Source organism: Coregonus clupeaformis, chromosome 14, assembly GCF_020615455.1.
Source record: "Coregonus clupeaformis isolate EN_2021a chromosome 14, ASM2061545v1, whole genome shotgun sequence".
Lineage (NCBI taxonomy): Eukaryota > Metazoa > Chordata > Actinopteri > Salmoniformes > Salmonidae > Coregonus > Coregonus clupeaformis.
Window position 1 is genome coordinate 9,895,834 of NC_059205.1, and position 17,284 is coordinate 9,913,117.

At 43.3% G+C, this 17,284-nt stretch overlaps 2 protein-coding genes across 3 annotated transcripts in view; one reads left to right on the forward strand and one right to left on the reverse strand.

The window, feature by feature from the left end:
- Positions 1-17,284, reverse strand: part of LOC121580702 (receptor-interacting serine/threonine-protein kinase 2) — a 24,175-nt gene continuing 6,891 nt past the window's right edge. Inside the window, exons 5-11 of one of the 2 annotated variants that reach the window (XM_041895694.2) lie at positions 16,305-16,354; positions 15,800-15,961; positions 15,266-15,351; positions 14,272-14,382; positions 12,401-12,497; positions 11,924-12,136; positions 1-2,185 (exon numbers count right to left, since the gene is read on the reverse strand). In XM_041895694.2, coding sequence (XP_041751628.2) covers positions 1,800-2,185; positions 11,924-12,136; positions 12,401-12,497; positions 14,272-14,382; positions 15,266-15,351; positions 15,800-15,961; positions 16,305-16,354 — 1,105 coding nt within the window. In that variant the 3' untranslated portion in view covers positions 1-1,799. Of the gene's footprint in view, positions 2,186-11,914; positions 12,137-12,400; positions 12,498-14,271; positions 14,383-15,265; positions 15,352-15,799; positions 15,962-16,304; positions 16,355-17,284 lie in introns of both variants that reach the window. The other variant, XM_041895693.2, reaches the window with a different exon arrangement.
- Positions 6,468-17,284, forward strand: part of LOC121580703 (sorting nexin-16) — a 23,580-nt gene continuing 12,763 nt past the window's right edge. The window contains exon 1 of the mRNA XM_041895696.2: positions 6,468-6,509. The gene's annotated coding sequence lies outside the window, so the exon portion shown is untranslated. The remainder of the gene's footprint in view (positions 6,510-17,284) is intronic.

A 17,284-nucleotide genomic window follows, 5' to 3' on the forward strand; every position in this document is an offset into this window, starting at 1 on the left:
AATGATGTATGCACTCACTAACTGTAAGTCGCTCTGGATAAGAGCGTCTGCTAAATGACTAAAATGTAATTAACTCTACAGTAGCTACATCTATCCGCCATACCTAAATCCACTGACTACATTCTAAATAAATGGTATGGAGATGTATATCATATATGATATGGCCTCAACAAAGGCTAAATGATCAACATTTTCTTCCCCACAAAAACAAATGCTGACTCTATTCTTGGTATAAGTTCAGATGTCATTTCTGCCTTGGCCCATCCTATGTCAATGTCAACGCAAGCTCCTTTTATAAGATAAATCAAATCTGTCTTGAAAAGGCAGTGGTAAAAAAATGAATACAATGTAAAATACAAAATACAATGCTACATTAACCTCAAAACGGCAGAACTCCAGTCAAGTACCTTTTCAGACTTGGATAGCTACAGAGGAGTCTAGTAGGATGTTCTCGGGTCCAAGGACAAATCAGACCTAAAAGGGGGATCTGGACCCGAACAGACCTGAGAACAACCATACGTAGACCGGACCCATACCCTACCAGGTTGGACCCGATTGTACCAGAGTGACAAAATTATGTTAATCAGCCAAGTTTTCTGGCTAACAAATGGGTCTTTATATGTTGGCTAGGCTCTCCAAAAGTCAATAGATTCACCTTATTACCGTAAAATAAAAATGTTTTAGGCTATCCAGAGCCGTGGTCGGATCCATTCAGGTCCACTTGGGTCTATCAGCTGTAGTTACATAGACCCGACCCGGATCTGAGGGTCAACTACAGAATTTCAGTCACGGTAATCGGGTCCCACCCGGGCCCATGAAGACCTGTATAGTCTAGAACCCTCAAACTCAACTCTGGGCCGCGAAACCAGTTCCACTATATTTTTTCATTGTTCCCCCTTAAATCAGGGACTGATTTAGACCTGGAACACCAGGTGGTTAAAAATAATTATCAGGTAGAACAGAAAACCAGCAGGCTCCGGACCTCGTAGTGCAAGAGCTCAATACCCCTGGTCTAGACTGTCCACTCAATAAAGAGTGAAACCAGAGCCTTAGATCAGTATGATGTTATTCAGTCTCTCTCTGGATGTACAGTCTCTCTCTGGATGTAACCATTCAGTGCAAAGGGGGGACAACAATAACAGAAATATGCATAGAAGCAGAACTCAGGCCTGTACCCTGATCACTCAGAATATAGGGAATGCTTCAAGAGAACCAAATTATTTACCTGACAAATGACATAAAATCCATAATATCATTTTTCAAAGCCTGGATCAAATACTAACAGGTTTTTGATTATGATTGCTAATCCCAACCCGTTCTCTGCTTTCAGAGAACAGGTGAAATTTAGTGAACACAATATGGTTTTGTTCTTCCAAAAGGCATCTTTACCTTCAAGTCCTTTCGCTCAATTTCTAGTAGCCTTCAGTTCGATGAACAGTAGCAACATACAGTATTGTCCTGTGTGAGTGGGCAGGAAAGCAGGTACCATGATGAGCAATGTGAAACAACAGCTGGGCTTGACCATTCCCCACTAAATTCAAAGTTCAGTCAAAACCCAGGGTCGTATTCAGTGCACAAAATGTTTCGAAACAATGTGCAAAGGAAAACAAGTATCTTATTGGACAAATTCAGGTAGTCCCTCCCTGTTTCAGTCCGTTTTCTTCCATTTGGTGCCTAATGAATATAACCCAGGACTAACAGACCATAGAGAATTCTTCCACCACCTAGCTCAATGAGCTAAAAGTCTTAAACAGTTTACAGTCTTTCTGGTCTCTGGTCTTCTCTGGACAAGTTCTGTTCTAGTATTTCCTAGGGTTGTTGTAGGACACAGAGAGTGGGGGTGAGCTGGGGCTTGGCACGGCTACTGGGGAGCTGAGCTCTGGGGGGTACGGCTGCAGGCCCAGTTGCTTGTTGTCCTGGAGCTTGCGGACCACCACACGGCAGAAGTCCTCGCTGTGGCGATGGCAGGTGTCAAGGAGCTGGCGTACCTTGGCGGTGCGCGTGACCCGGTTCACCACCAGCTCGTAGTCCTCGAGCATCAGGAGAGAGCGCGCCAGCAGGGCATCCAGGCTCTGGTTCAGACAGGCCTCCGTCATCTGGGAAACGATATCCTCGCGCCGTGCTGCGATCCAGCGCGCCACAGGGCCCAGCGTGAGGTCGGGGGGATCCGAAGGTGGGTTGAAGTCTGTAGAGGGTGGGGGTAAAGCCAAAGTAAGTATTAGATTAGAGGTAATATACATAATTGGAACAGTAGTGGCCTGAGAACAGAGCCTTGAGGAACATCAACACATACCTTAGATAGGACAACGTTTTCAGTGTTCCTCAAGGCTCTGTTCTTGGACAACTGCTGTTCACACACACACACACAGTGTACAAAACATTAGGATTACCTTCCTAATATTTAGTGCTCCCCTTTTGCCCTCACAACAGCCTCAATTCTCTACAAACTGTTGAAAGAGTTCCACAGGGATGCTGGCCCATGTTGACTCAAATGCTTCCCACAATTATGTCAAGTTGGCTGCTTGTCCTTTGGGTGGTGGACCATTCTTGACACACACGGGAAACTGTTGAGCGTGAAAAACCCAGCAGCGTTGCAGTTCTTGACGCACTCAAACCGGTGCGCCTGGCATCTACTACCATACCCTGTTCAAAGGCTCTTAAATCTTTTGTCTTGCCCATTCACCCTCCGAATGGTACACATACACAATCCATGTCTCAAGGCTTAAAAATCCTTATTTTACATGTCTCCTCCCCTTCATCTACACCAGGGGTGTCAAACGTCCGGCCCGCGGGCCGGATCAGGCCCGCAAACGGGTTTAATCCGGCCGCAAACGGGTTTAATCCGGCCCGCGAGATGATAAAAAATAAAAAATAAATAAATAAAATATATATATATATATATATATATATATATATATATATATATATATATATATATATATAAAATTAATAATTATTTTGTAAAGTATAAAAATGCGCTGCAATTTTTCAATATAATAAACTGCTGTTCCAATTGCGTCCACTGGATGGCGCAATAGCAATTGTGTTAAGCAAGCAAACTGTTTATACCGGGGCAGAGCAAGTACGTGCAGCCAATGAGGTACTTTGTTTTGCCCGCGATATTTATTACGGCTTCTACTTTTAACATTATGTGCTTTGGCACCCTCATTGCCCCAATATGTCTCTGTCAAAAAAGAGAAAGGTGGACGCAGAGTGCAGAGTGTTCCAAGAAAAATGGTCATGGCTTCAAAACCATTTAGTGAGGGTGAATTTGTAAAAACATGCATGATGAAGGCAGCGGAGATTGTGTGCCCTGAAAAGCGGCAGGCTTTTGCAAATATCAGCCTGACAAGAAACACAGTTGCAGACAGGATTTCCGATCTTTCAGTGGATTTGGACAGCCAGTTGAAGCAAAAAGTAAAGTCATTTATTGCGTTTTCGGTTGCAATTGATGAAAGCACGGACATTACAGATGTTGCACAACTGGCCATTTTCATCCGCGGAGTTGATGACACATTGACCGTCACCGAGGAGTTCGTGGAGTTGGTGCCGATGACAGATACAACGACAGCAGCTGATATTTTTACCGCACTCGTCGGCGCGCTGGACAGGGTCGGAGTGGACTGGTCCCGCGCTGTCAGCCTGGCTACAGATGGTGCGCCCTCAATGATCGGGGAAAAAAGCAGGCGTTGTGACAAAGTTCAGAGAGAAAGTGCAATCTGCAAATGGAGGACGTGATTTTTTGACTTTTCACTGTATTTTGCACCAGGAGGCTTTGTGTTGCAAGTCATTAAAGATGGATAACGTCATGAAGGTGGTCATCCAAACTGTTAATTTCATCCGATCCAGAAGCCTGAATCACCGTCAGTTTGACAGCCTTCTCAGAGAGAAAGACCACATCTATGGCCTGCCATACCACACTGAGGTAAGATGGTTAAGCCGAGGTGCTGTGCTGAGGCGTTTCTTTGATTTACGAGAAGAAATTGAACAGTTCATGGAAGAAAAGGGCAAACCAGTGTTAGAATTTCATTCCGCAGAATGGATGCAGGACCTTGCATTTATGGTGGATGTTACAGAGCACCTGAATAACTTGAACAAACAGCTGCAAGGGCGCAACAAAGTTGTCACGCAGTATTATGACAGCATACATTCTTTCAAGTTGAAGCTGTCATTGTGGGAGACGCAACTTGCCGGTGGTGATGCAGCTCACTTCCCCTGTCTGAAAAATGTGTGCGCGACCCAACATGTGGCAGACATGAAGCGGTTCAAAGATAAAATAACGGGACTGTTACGGGAGTTTGAGCAACGCTTTCAGATTTATGTTTATATGTTTTTATGTTGATGTGCTATTGTTTTTAATTGATTTTATTGTATTTGTATATTTAACTTATTCTTGACTCTGTGGTTCTTGCACTTGTTTGGGGAACAGGATTTCATTATTTTTATCTACATTTCTGCCTGAGAAATGACACCCTGATATAGTTCTGTGATCTGTGAAACAGTTCTGTTAATCACTGAGGCATTGTGTGTTTGTGTTCTTTTTCTTTAGAATTTTCAAATAAACTTGACGTGTTTTATGATTAATAGTGATGTTGTGCTTGTACTATTTTGGACACACTGTCCTCAGGCTCCAGCTTTATGTTGTATGTTGATCGTATTAAAACAAAGAAAACAATCTGAAGTTGTTGTTTTTAAGTTATATATATATACCATGATTTTTCCGGTCCGGCCCACTTGGGAATAGATTTTCCTCCATGTGGCCCCTGAGCTAAAATGAGTTTGACACCCCTGATCTACACTGATTGAAGTGGATTTAACTGGTGACATCAATAAGGATCATAGCTTTTCCCTGGATTCACCTGGCCAGTCTCTTGTGTTCCTTATGTTTTGTACACTCAAAATAAATAAATATATACAATGCAACAATTTCAAAGATTTGACTGAGTTACAGTTCATATAAGGAAATCAGTCAATTGAAATAAATTCATTAGGCCCTAATCTATGGCTTTCACATGACTGGGAATACAGATATGCATCTGTTGGTCATATTGGAGATTTTTAGTTAACTACTTAGACAACATAACAAACCAATTATATGGATTATGCATGTTGTAGAATGAAACGCCTATATGCCCTATATGCTTATGGATTAACAACCAATTAAAGGGTTAAAACAGAGCCATGATGAAATGGCTCTATAGGTATTTTTCCATTACATATATTATAATATGCTTAACAATAGTAGAGACATTTCTTTAGTGCAAATGCTGTGCTTCTGAGAAAGGATGGTTCCCTCTAGCTCTTTGCAGCTGGTCTGGGCGTGTAGTCAAGGACATGGGATAGAGATAAACTTCAGGAACAGATAGACCTGTATAGACCTGTATTGTTTCTTGTTGCTTCAGAGTAATCCGGTCACACGGTTAAAACAAAAGAGCCTCAGAATGACCACAGGTTTTTCAGTTCATCCTGTCTTTTACTATCTTCCAAGGGTGCAGCTGTGTAGAGATAGGAGTAGCAACGGAAGTAACGTTATCACTTGTTTGTGCGCTATGACCTGACACACATAGCCACATACACAGTCACAAGAAGAAACCATAGGTTTCTTGCTCAAGGTCCAGGGAGGATGGCTGTTAGGAATGTCTTTTAAAATGTATATGGTTGAGAATGGGTTATGGACCTGCCATGTTTAAATCATCTTTAAGCATTGATTGATATGTTTTATAATGTGATATTGGTTTGATGGGATGTTTTATGTGCAAATGTATTTGTGGCTGGAGACTGTGCAGAGGGGGCCTATCTCTGAAGCTGGTGAACTGGGACAGGCTGCATGAGTGTGCACTCCCTAATCTCAAGGCTTCTCCTGACTGATAAGATATGTTTTTTTTTGTATGAGAAAGCTTGGTCCTGCCACTATTTTTTCCAAGTCTGAATACATTGGAGGAGGAGAAGTCAAATTAAGAGATTGGGCGGAGCGGTCAAAATATGTTGATTTGGGGACAATGGTGGAAGAACTAAACAGGGAGGGATTAGGCTAAAAAGTACGTAAAATGTGTAGGAATAGAACTGTATATAAACAGAGGGCCAAGTGTTGGGAGTTCAGTTCCTCTGCAGCCCAGTTCAGCTTTTGTTTGCGTTATGTAATAAAGTCTATCTTGATTCTACCAAACTCTGGAAGAACTTTGATTTTTAATAAGTATAGGGATAATTCTCCACGACAGTCACATATACATCACAAGAAAAGGTAGGGGCGTGGATCAGAAAACCAGTCAGTATCTGGTGTGACCACCATTTGCCTCATGCAGCGCGACAGCTCCTTCACATTGAGTTGATCAGGCTGTTGATTGTGGCCTGTGGAATGTTGTCCCACTCCTCTTCAATGGCTGTGCGAAGTTGCTGGACATTGGCGGGAACTGGAACACTGTACACTGTCTGCCATCTGGCCGGTACAGTTGAAACCGGGATTCAGCCGTAAAGAGCACACTTCTCCAGCGTGCCAGTGGCCATCGAAGGTAAGCATTTGCCCACTGAAATCGGTTACAACAACGCCGAACTGCAATCAGGTCAAGACCCTGGTGAGGACAACGAGCATGCAGATAAGCTTCCCTGAAACGGTTTCTGACAGTTTGTGCAGAAATTATTCTGTTGTACAAACCCAAAGTTTCATCAGCTGTCCGGGTGGCTAGTCTTAGACGATCCCGCAGGTGAAGAAGCCGGATGTGGAGGTCCTGGGCTGGGGTGGTTACACATGGTCTGCGGTTGTGAGGTCGGTAGGACATATTGCCAAATTCTCTAAAATGACATAGAGGTGGCTTATGGTAGAGAAATGAACATTTCATTCTCTGGCAACAGCTCTGGTGGATATTCCTGCAGTCAGTATGCCAATTGCACGCTCCCTCAAAACTTGAGACATCTTTGGCATTGCATTGTATTGTGTGACAAAACTGCACAAGGTGAGCCTGTGTAATGATCAGGCAGTTTAATCAGCTTCTTGATATGCCACACCTGTCAGGTGGATGGATTATCTTGGCAAAGGGAAATGCTCAATAACAGGGATGTAAACAAATTTGTGCACACAATTTGAGCTAAATAAGCTTTTTTTTGCATATGGAACATTTGTGATCTTTTATTTCATCTCATAAAACATGGGACCAACATTTTACATGTTGCGTTCATATATTAGTTCAGTGTGTGTGTGTGTGTGTGTGTGTGTGTATGCATGCTACTGGTCAAAAGTTTTAGAACACCTACTCATTCAAGGGTTTTTCTTTTACTATTTTCTACATTGTAGAATAATAGAACACTTCAAAACTATGAAATAACACACATGGAATCATGTAGTAACCAAAAAATATCAAAATATATTTTACATTTGAGATTCTTCAAATAGCCACCATTTGCCTTGATGACCGCTTTGCACACTCTTGGCATTCTCTCAACCAGCTTCACCTGGAATGCTTTTCCAACAGTCTTGAAGGAGTTCCCACATATGCTGAGCACTTGTTGGCTGCTTTTCCTTCACTCTGCCATCCGACTCATCCCAAACCATCTTATTTTGGTTGAGGTCGGGGGTTCGTGGAGGCCAGGTCATCTGATGCACCACTCCATCACTCTCCTTTTTGGTAAAATAGCCCTTACACAGCCTGGAGGTATGTTGGGTCATTGTCCTGTTGAAAAACAAATGATAGTCCCACTAAGCCCAAACCAGATGGGGTGGCGTATCGCTGCAGAATGCTGTGGTAGCCATGCTGGTTAAGTGTGCCTTGAATTCAAAATAAATCACAGACTGTGTCACCAGCTCTAATGAACATATCCTCTGCAGCAGAGGTAACTCTGGGTCTTCCTTTCCTGTGGCGGTCCTCATGAGAGCCAGTTTCATCATAGCGCTTTATGGTTTTTGCGACTGCACTTGAAGAAACTTTCAAAGTTCTTCCGTATTGACTGACCTTCGTGTCTTAAAGTAATGATGGACTGTCGTTTCTCTTTGCTTACTTGAGCTGTTCTTGCCATAATATGGACTTGGTCTTTTACCAAATATAGCCATCTTCTGTATACCAACCCTACCTTGTCACAACACAACTGATTGGCTCAAATGCAATAAGAAGGAAAGAAATTCCACAAATTAACTTTTAAGAAGGCACACCTGTTAATTGAAATGCATTCCAGGTGACTACCTCATGAAGCTGGTTGAGAGAATGCCAAGAGTGTACAAAGCTGTCATCAAGGCAAAGGGTGGCTACATTGAAGAATCTCAATTATACAATATATTTTGATTTGTTTTAACACTTTTTTGGTTACTACATGATTCCATATGTGTTATTTCATTTTGATGTCTTCACTATTATTCTACAATGTAGAAAATAGCCAAAATAAAGAAAAACCCTGGAATGAGTAGGTGTGTCCAAACTTTTGACTGGTACTGTATGTATGTATTTACAGTGAGGGAAAAAAGTATTTGATCCCCTGCTGATTTTGTACATTTGCCCACTAACAAAGACATGATCAGTCTATAATTTTAATGGTAGGGTTATTTGAACAGTGAGAGACAGAATAACAAAAAAAATTGTCAAAAATGTCAAAAATGTTATGAACTGATTTGCATTTTAATGAGGGAAATAAGTATTTGACCCCTCTGCAAAACGTGACTTAGTACTTGGTGGCAATCACAGAGGTCAGACGTTTCTTGTAGTTGGCCACCAGGTTTGCACACATCTCAGGAGGGATTTTGTTCCACTCCTATTTTGCAGATCTTCTCCAGGTCATTAAGGTTTCGAGGCTGACGTTTGGCAACTCGAACCTTCAGCTCCCTCCACAGATTTTCTATGGGATTAAGGTCTGGAGACTGGATAGGCCACTCCAGGTCCTTAATGTGCTTCTTCTTGAGCCACTCCTTTGTTGCCTTGGCTGTGTGTTTTGGTTCATTGTCCTGGCTGAGGGAAGGAGGTTCTCACCCAAGATTTGACGGTACATGGCCCAGTCCATCGTCCCTTTGATGCGGTGAAGTTGACCTGTCTCCTTAGCAGAAAAACACCCCCAAAGCATAATGTTTCTACCTCCATGTTTGACAATGGGGATGGTGTTCTTGGGGTCATAGGCAGCATTCCTCCTCCTCCAAACATGGCGAGTTGAGTTGATGCCAAAGAGCTCGAATTTGGTCTCATCTGACCACAACACTTTTGTTTGTTTATTTTTTGTCATTTAGCAGACGCTCTTATCCAGAGCGACTTACATTATTTTTTTATTTAAAAAAAAATGTCAAAACCCCCGTGGGAAAACAAACCCACAACCCTGGCGTTGCAAAACGCCATGCTCCACCAACTGAGCTACATCCCTCACTCTCCTACCCTGGACGACGCTGGGACAATTGTGCGCCGCCCCATGGGTCTCCCGGTCGCCGCCGGCTACGACAGAGCCTGGATTCTAACCAGGATCTCTAGCGGCACAGCTAGCACTGCGATGCAGTGCCTTAGACCACTGCGCCACTCGGGAGAGACTTTCACCCAGTTTTCCTCTGAATCATTCAGATGTTCATTGGCAAACTTCAGACAGGCCTGTATGTGCTTTCTTGAGCAGAGGGACCTTGCGGGCGCTGTAGGATTTCAGTCCTTCACGGCATAGTGTGTTACCAATTGTTTTCTTGGTGACTATGGTCCCAGCTGCCTTGAGATCATTGACAAGATCCTCCCATGTAGTTCTGGGCTGATTCCTCACCGTTCTCATGATCATTGCAACTCCATGAGGTGAGATCTTGCATGGAGCCCCAGTCCGAGGGAGATTGACAGTTCTTTTGTGTTTTTTCCATTTGCGAATAATCGCACCAACTGTTGTCACCTTCTCACCAAGCTGCTTGGCGATGGTCTTGTAACCAATTCCAGCCTTGTGTAGGTCTACAATCTTGTCCCTGACATCCTTGGAGAGCTCTTTGGTCTTGGCCATGGGGGAGAATTTGGAATTTGATTGATTGATTGCTTCTGTGGACAGGTGTCTTTTATACAGGTAACAAACTGAGATTAGGAGCACTCCCTTTAAGAGTGTGCTCCTAATCTCAGCTCGTTACCTGTATAAAAGACACCTGGGAGCCAGAATGTTTTCTGATGAAAATGCAAATCAATTTATAACATTTTTGACATGCGTTTTTCTTGATTTTTTGGTTGTTATTCTGTCTCCAACCATTAAAATTAAAGACTGATCATTTCTTTGTCAGTGGGCAAACGTACAAAATCAGCAGGGGATCAAATACTTTTCCCCTCATTGTAAACTCAGTTTTTCACAATTCCTGACATTTAATCCTAGTAACAATTCCTCTCTTAGGTCAGTTAGGATCACCACTTTATTTTAAGAATGTGAAATGTCAGAATAATAGTAGAGAGAATTATTTATTTCAGCTTTTATTTCTTTCATCACATTCCCAGTGGGTCAGAAGTTTACATACACTCAATTAGTATTTGGTAGCATTGCCTTTAAATTGTTTAACTTGGGTCAAACGTTTCGAGTAGCCTTCCACAAGCTTCCCACAATAAGTTGGGCGAATTTTGGCCCATTCCTCCTGACAGAGCTGGTTTAACCGAGTCAGGTTTGTAGGCCTCCTTGCTCGCACACGCTTTTTCAGTTCTGCCCACACATTTTCTATAGGATTGAGGTCAGGGCTTTGTGATGGCCACTCCAATACCTTGACTTTGTTGTCCTTAAGCCATTTTGCCACAACTTTGGAAGTATGCTTGGGGTCATTGTCCATTTGGAAGACCCATTTGCGACCAAGCTTTAACTTCCTGACTGATGTCTTGAGATGTTGCTTCAATATATCCACATAATTTGTCCTTCCTCATGATGCCATCTATTTTCGTGAAGTGCACCAGTCCCTCCTGCAGCAAAGCACCTCCACAGCATGATACTGCCACCCCCGTGCTTCACGGTTGGGATGGTGTTCTTCGGCTTGCAAGCAATCCCCTTTTTCCTCCAAACATAAAGATGGTCATTATGGCCAAATAGTTCTATTTTTGTTTCATCAGACCAGAGGACATTTCTCCAAAAAGTACGATCTTTGTCCCCATGTGCATTTGCAAACCGTAGTCTGTCTTTTTTATGGCAGTTTTGGAGCAGTGGCTTCTTTCTTGCTGAGCGGCCTTTCAGGTTATGTCGATACAGGACTTGTTTTACTGTGAATATAGATACTTTTGTACCTGTTTCCTCCAGCATCTTCACAAGGTCCTTTGCTGTTGTTCTGGGATTGATTTGCACTTTTCGCACACCAAAGTACGTTAATCTCTAGGAGACAGAACGCGTCTCCTTCCTGAGCGGTATGACGGCTGCGTGGTCCCATGGTGTTTATACTTGCGTACTATTGTTTGTACAGATGAACGTGGTACCTTCAGGCGTTTGGAAATTGCTCCCAAGGATGAACCAGACTTGTGGAGGTCTACAATTATTTTTCTGAGGTCTTGGCTGATTTCTTTTGATTTCCCCATGATGTCAAGCAAAGAGGCACTGAGTTTGAAGGTAGGCCTTGAAATACATCCACAGGTACACCTCCAATTGACTCAAATGATGTCAATTAGCCTATCAGAAGTTTCTAAAGCCATGACATAATTTTTTGGAATTTTCCTAGGTGTTTAAAGGCACTGTCAACTTAGTGTATGTAAACTTCTGACCCACTGGAATTGTGATAAAGTGAATTATAGGTTAAATAATCTGTCTGTAAACAATTGTTGGAAAAATTACTTGTGTCATGTACAAAGTAGATGTCCTAACCGACTTGCCAAAACTATAGTTTGTTAACAAGAAATGTGTGAAGTGGTTGAAAAACGAGTTTTAATGACTCCAACCTAAGTGTATGTAAACTTCCTACTTCAACTGTAGGTAGTGAGACTAGGAGAGTGTAATGTTAGTTGTGTCATGTGATTTAATTTTGAACTTCTACCTCCGTTACCTGGCTGGGGTTGTAATGGATGTGGCTTCAGGGTGAGGTTGTCCAGGTGAGTCACACACTCCGTTTCAGGCAGGCCCGGTTTGAGGGGAATGTTGAGCTCGTCCAGGGGCCGGGCGCTCTGGGGGTAGTTGAGGTTGTTGTCCCCCAGGCTCTGCTCTCTGAGGGGCTGCGGAGGCTCCAGGGTGTGGGGCATGAACAACGAGGGGGACACTTCTAGGAGGCATGAGGAAGAGGAGGGGTTGGGGGGAGACAAGGAGAGGTGGGTGTCAATCAGAGGAGGCTTTTCTCCAGGGAGGAAGTTCCTCCTCATTAACTAAAGGAAAGAGATGTGGGAGAAGACAAAGAGAACTGGGTATCAACTCGTATACAATGCAGAAACAGACTAATACTCAGGAAAATCACTATTTCCCTTCAGGGCAAAAAGTTAACTGTCAATCACAGCTGTCAATCACAGTCCAGGAAAGTGGGCGGATTTACCTTTAGAAGGCGGAGCATTGGTGCTAGTGAGGGAGCTTGGTTGGGAGAAGTCCGTGTCCTGGGAGGAGCAAGACCCAGAGCCAGAGGTGGAGCTTCCCTATGGCAGTGACACAGCATGGTAAAAACATGCACACGCACAGCTACGCATAAGAATAAACTGGCTCTAAAAAAACAGATATATACAGTGCCTTCAGAAAGTATTCAGGCTGTTGGTTAACATATTTTTTTTTGTTAAGTGGTCGCAAATATATATATTTTTTCATGACACATAAGACACCTGTCTGATTGGTGCCTGGACTAATCCATTGTGGAGGCTGCGGGGATGGCACAGGCCATCACGCGTGGACAGGCCATGGCAACGTAAGGCACGCGTGGACAGGCCACGGCAACGTAAGGCACGCGTGGACAGGCCATGGCAACGTAAGGCACGCGTGGACAGGCCATGGCAACGTAAGGCACGCGTGGACAGGCCATGGCAACGTAAGGCACGCGTGGACAGGCCACGGCAACGTAAGGCACGCGTGGACAGGCCATGGCAACGTAAGGCACGCGTGGACAGGCCACGGCAACGTAAGGCACGCGTGCCATGAGGGTATTTGCCTTGGCACACCAAGCAATTTGATAAATTAGTGAAATTGCATTGGTTTTCCATAAATGGCTTCTGCTTTGGTCCTGCCACAGTTCATGAGAGTATTCCTTAGGCCTACAGTATGTGTGAAGATAATGTGTCTTGGGTATAATTTAAAATGTTGCGTCAAGAAAAAAGGAGTGTGGGGCTAAAATGCACAAGGCGTGTCTCTCTCCAGAATGCGCTCTCTCCCGCCAATTCGTTTGCATTCATTGTTTCATAACTTAATCGTGTAAATAGTTTGCCCTTTGTTAGTGTCTATCAATTCCCCATTACATACAGTATATCACCAGTAGTACATTTACCATTAATCCCCATAAATTCTAAATCTACAATATTTGTTTGGTTAAGGTCATTTCTGTTAACACATTCAATATATGATTATTACAGTCGTTACAGAGTGGACACGTTGTTTGCAGAGCTCACAACCTGCTACACAAGGCTTGGTTTATTTCATTCCATTTACAAGTTGTCAATTCATTCATTGTCTTTTGTTTGGAGCGCTCCTGTCAATGTTGAGTAAGGACCTGATTACAAATAGAAGTAGGCCTATAGGCTACCTGGCCGACGCAAAAATGTATAAATGTGGCCATTTGGGGATGTCTGATAGTATTAACTCACCACTACTAATGAGCTGTGGAGCTTTGCAAAGTAATTATTTCATCACCTTAAAAAACAGCAAGTAAACAAAGTCTGTTTTTACATCCATTGAGAATGACAATAGCTCCTCAAATGTATTTGTGAAATCTTTCCAGCTCTATCCCTTTCGAAAACCACCGAGCCTCGGTGCTAGTGGGAAAAATGTAATGCTCTGATCCAGTGGAAACCTGATTACTTTGTGCAAATACAGCTGTGTCTGTCCGGAGCTCACTGGCATGGCAAACTGAGGGCTCAGAATAGTTGATACAATGTTGCTAGTTCGCTAGGGAAAGCTTTGGGCCTGACAGTTGATACAACGTTCCACTTTCAAGTTCGTTGCAGACAGGCGGAGTAGATCGATGAATGCGATTGAAGAACATGAACTGCCACATTGGTGTGTCTTAATTATTTCATCAAACAGTGCGCTTAAAGCATCTGACAAGCTCAGTGCATGTAGTCTATTTGATTAAAAACACATAGGGTGTGTTAATATAATGAAAAATACACGTTTTACAATTTCGACCTATCGATTGGTCAAAAGAACAGACGACTCTCTGTCGACCCAAAAAATGTTTTGCCGGGGACAGCCGGTCATTATACTCACTGGCGGCCAGGGACTGGGGTTGTTCTTCAGAATGTTCAGAGACTTCTCCTTCTCCCTCCCTTTCTCACACACCATGGGTGTGGCAGAGTAACAGCCTGCCCTCCTCATCAGCTAGAGAAAGAGAGAGGGGGGAGAGAGAGGGAGGGAGGGAGAGAGAGAGGGAGGGAGGGGAGAGAGAGAGAGGGAGGGAGGGGAGAGAGAGAGAGAGGGGGAGGGAGAGAGAGAGAGAGAGGGAGGGAGGGGAGAGAGAGAGAGAGGGAGGGAGAGAGAGAGGGAGGGGAGAGAGAGAGAGAGAGGGAGGGAGGGGAGAGAGAGAGGGGAGGGAGGGGAGAGAGAGAGAGGGAGGGAGAGGAGAGAGAGAGAGAGAATGATATGCTGCTATAAAACGATGCATATCATTGTGTGCATTTCTTTCCACCTCTTATGTTGAATAATGAAGTGAAAGTAGGGGATGGTGGATTATTTCTACAAAAATGTGAAGTAATCCGTTTGTCTCTCTGTTCGTAATTTGGTGAGTCATCCATCTCAAGACATATCAATGAGCCACGATGCTCCAAACCCTGGTCAAGTCTGAAGCCATCAAATTGGGAGAGAGAGAGAGAGAGAATGATATGCTGCTATAAACCGATGCATATCATTGTGTGCATTTCTTTCCACCTTTTATGTTAAATAATGAAGTGAAAGTAGGGGATGGTGGATTATTTCTACAAAAATGTGAAGTAATCCGTTTGTCTCTCTGTTCGTAATTTGTTGAGTCATCCATCTCAAGACATATCAATGAGCCACGATGCTCCAAACCCTGGTCAAGTCTGAAGCCATCAAATTTGGGGCTATCACAAACGGAACTAAAACATTTAGCAATACACACAGTGAGGTCATGTGATAGCCTGGGGACAAGGTTACTTGAGTCATAGTGAATGAATTGGGACTGTATGTTTCCTGCCAAACTCTTTCCTGTTGACGTGTGTACTGGACAGTCTCGTTACTGACTGACCTTTGACTTCTTGACCTCCAGCACGGCCTCCAGGATGTCGATTTCATCAAACCTCCTCAGCATTGGCTCCAGCTCCATCACACACTCTGCACAGGACAGGTGGAGACGGTTATGGCTCTATAGCTTTTAGGGACAAATGTATACTTACAACACCTACATAGATAATACATTGATATCAATGGAATAATTGTACAAAACATTGAGTTAGGCATGTTGATCTTAAGGGAAGTTTCTGCGCCAAGTAACAAGGTAAGGTTAGAGGAGTGGCATCCGTCTGAGTCAGTAAAGGTTACTGTGAGGTCAGATGAAAGGTTAGGGGTGATCTCTTACTGAGAAGAAAGGGTATTTTGTTGGGCTCTGGGTAGAAGTCCCCCTTAGGCACAGATCCAGGATCAGCATATTTTTCCCAAATCCAAACCTTAACCATTTGGGGCAGGAACGCGCCAAATTGATGTGAGATCTGTGTCTAGGGGCAACTTCAGCCTACGTGACGGTAACGAGTTGAGGTCAAAGGTTAGAGGTCATGTCTCTTACGGAGGAAGGAGTGCCGTTCGTCGGGGTTGGCGGTCCAGCCGAAAGTCATGAGGTTGATGAGTGTCTCCCTGCTGGGGATGTCCCCTGGCAGACAGTCCAGGCCTGTGTCCGGACGCGCTCCCCGCAGCACGCTGAACATGATCTGCATGGGGTTGGTCGCCTCTGTACATAAAAACAAATGCTCACTCAGTTTTTTACTTCTGAATGAAGATTTAATGTAATATCACTTCCGGCTGGAAATCCCACTGATGCCTCCAACTATATTTGGCCTTTGTGTTTTCCTATTTTCAAGCATGCAGAGGACCATAAATGTTAACTCATGAATTTGGTATATGTCACTGACTAATCTAATGTGTACGTATAGCTGACATTTATTTTGAATTAAGTTATATGATCCCATAAAAGTGAGGTTATTAACATCCATAAAACACATACAGTACGAATGTTTGTAAAAGCAATGCATTCCAACAGTAAAAAAACTAAAAACATCTACACCTTAAATTACCTTCAAATGGTATCCTCCTGGCCAGCACCTCCCACATAATGATAGCGTAACTAAAATGGGAACATAAAGAAAAATTATTATTTGGCCCACAGTTAGAATAGCAGCCTCTGTGGAGAAAAAAACAATTTATGTCAGATGAGCATTCCCCTTAAAGGGAGGTCTAATAATACTAAGATCAGTCATGAATCTCATTTCCTCAGTCTTACACACAAGGCCAACACACTTCCCCAGTGGCGGAATGACTCAGTCATGATGACAGCTGTTCAAGTCACCTGCCCAGAGGCCCCAGTGACTGTCAATCAGTCAGGTTAGGGGAACTTGAAGGGCTAGTTTCATATCTCTTTTCAGCATTTCCTTTTGTGACATCTTCACTGAAATGAGGGGTTCCTTTAAGGGGGTGTTAATCTAGAAAGTGCAAGCTCCCTAGAGACACTTGCTGAGATCAATGAAATTAACACAACAAAGTACCTCGCTGTTTGCTCCGGGAGGAATGTGGACTGATTTACCGTAGGCTAAATACTACACTTGCCTTGAAATACAGATTCTTCTATTAAATAGCAACTGAACGTGATAACTAACTTCTCCTTTTGAAAACGGCCTGTGGCATCGATACTGCTTTGCTTTATCTTGGCCAGGTCGCAGTTGTAAATGAGAACTTGTTCTCAACTGGCTTACCTGGTTAAATAAAGGTGAAATAAAAAAATTAGTCAGAATCATTTATTCTAGTGTCAAAATTGACTACAAAGTGTAAATAGGATAATTTTGGTCATAAAGTCAGTCTCGTCCAAAACGGATATTTGCGAGATAATTAGGAAATAATTTTATGTCACGGAATTAAGGGTACCTTAACAGTTTTCCTTATTTCAATCCTGCCCACAGCACCCAAGTAATCATCAATTCGGAGTGCAGCTGCATGCAACCCGATCATAATGCCCATGGTACATTTTATTTGACATTTGATATCCCTATGGGGTTAGTTA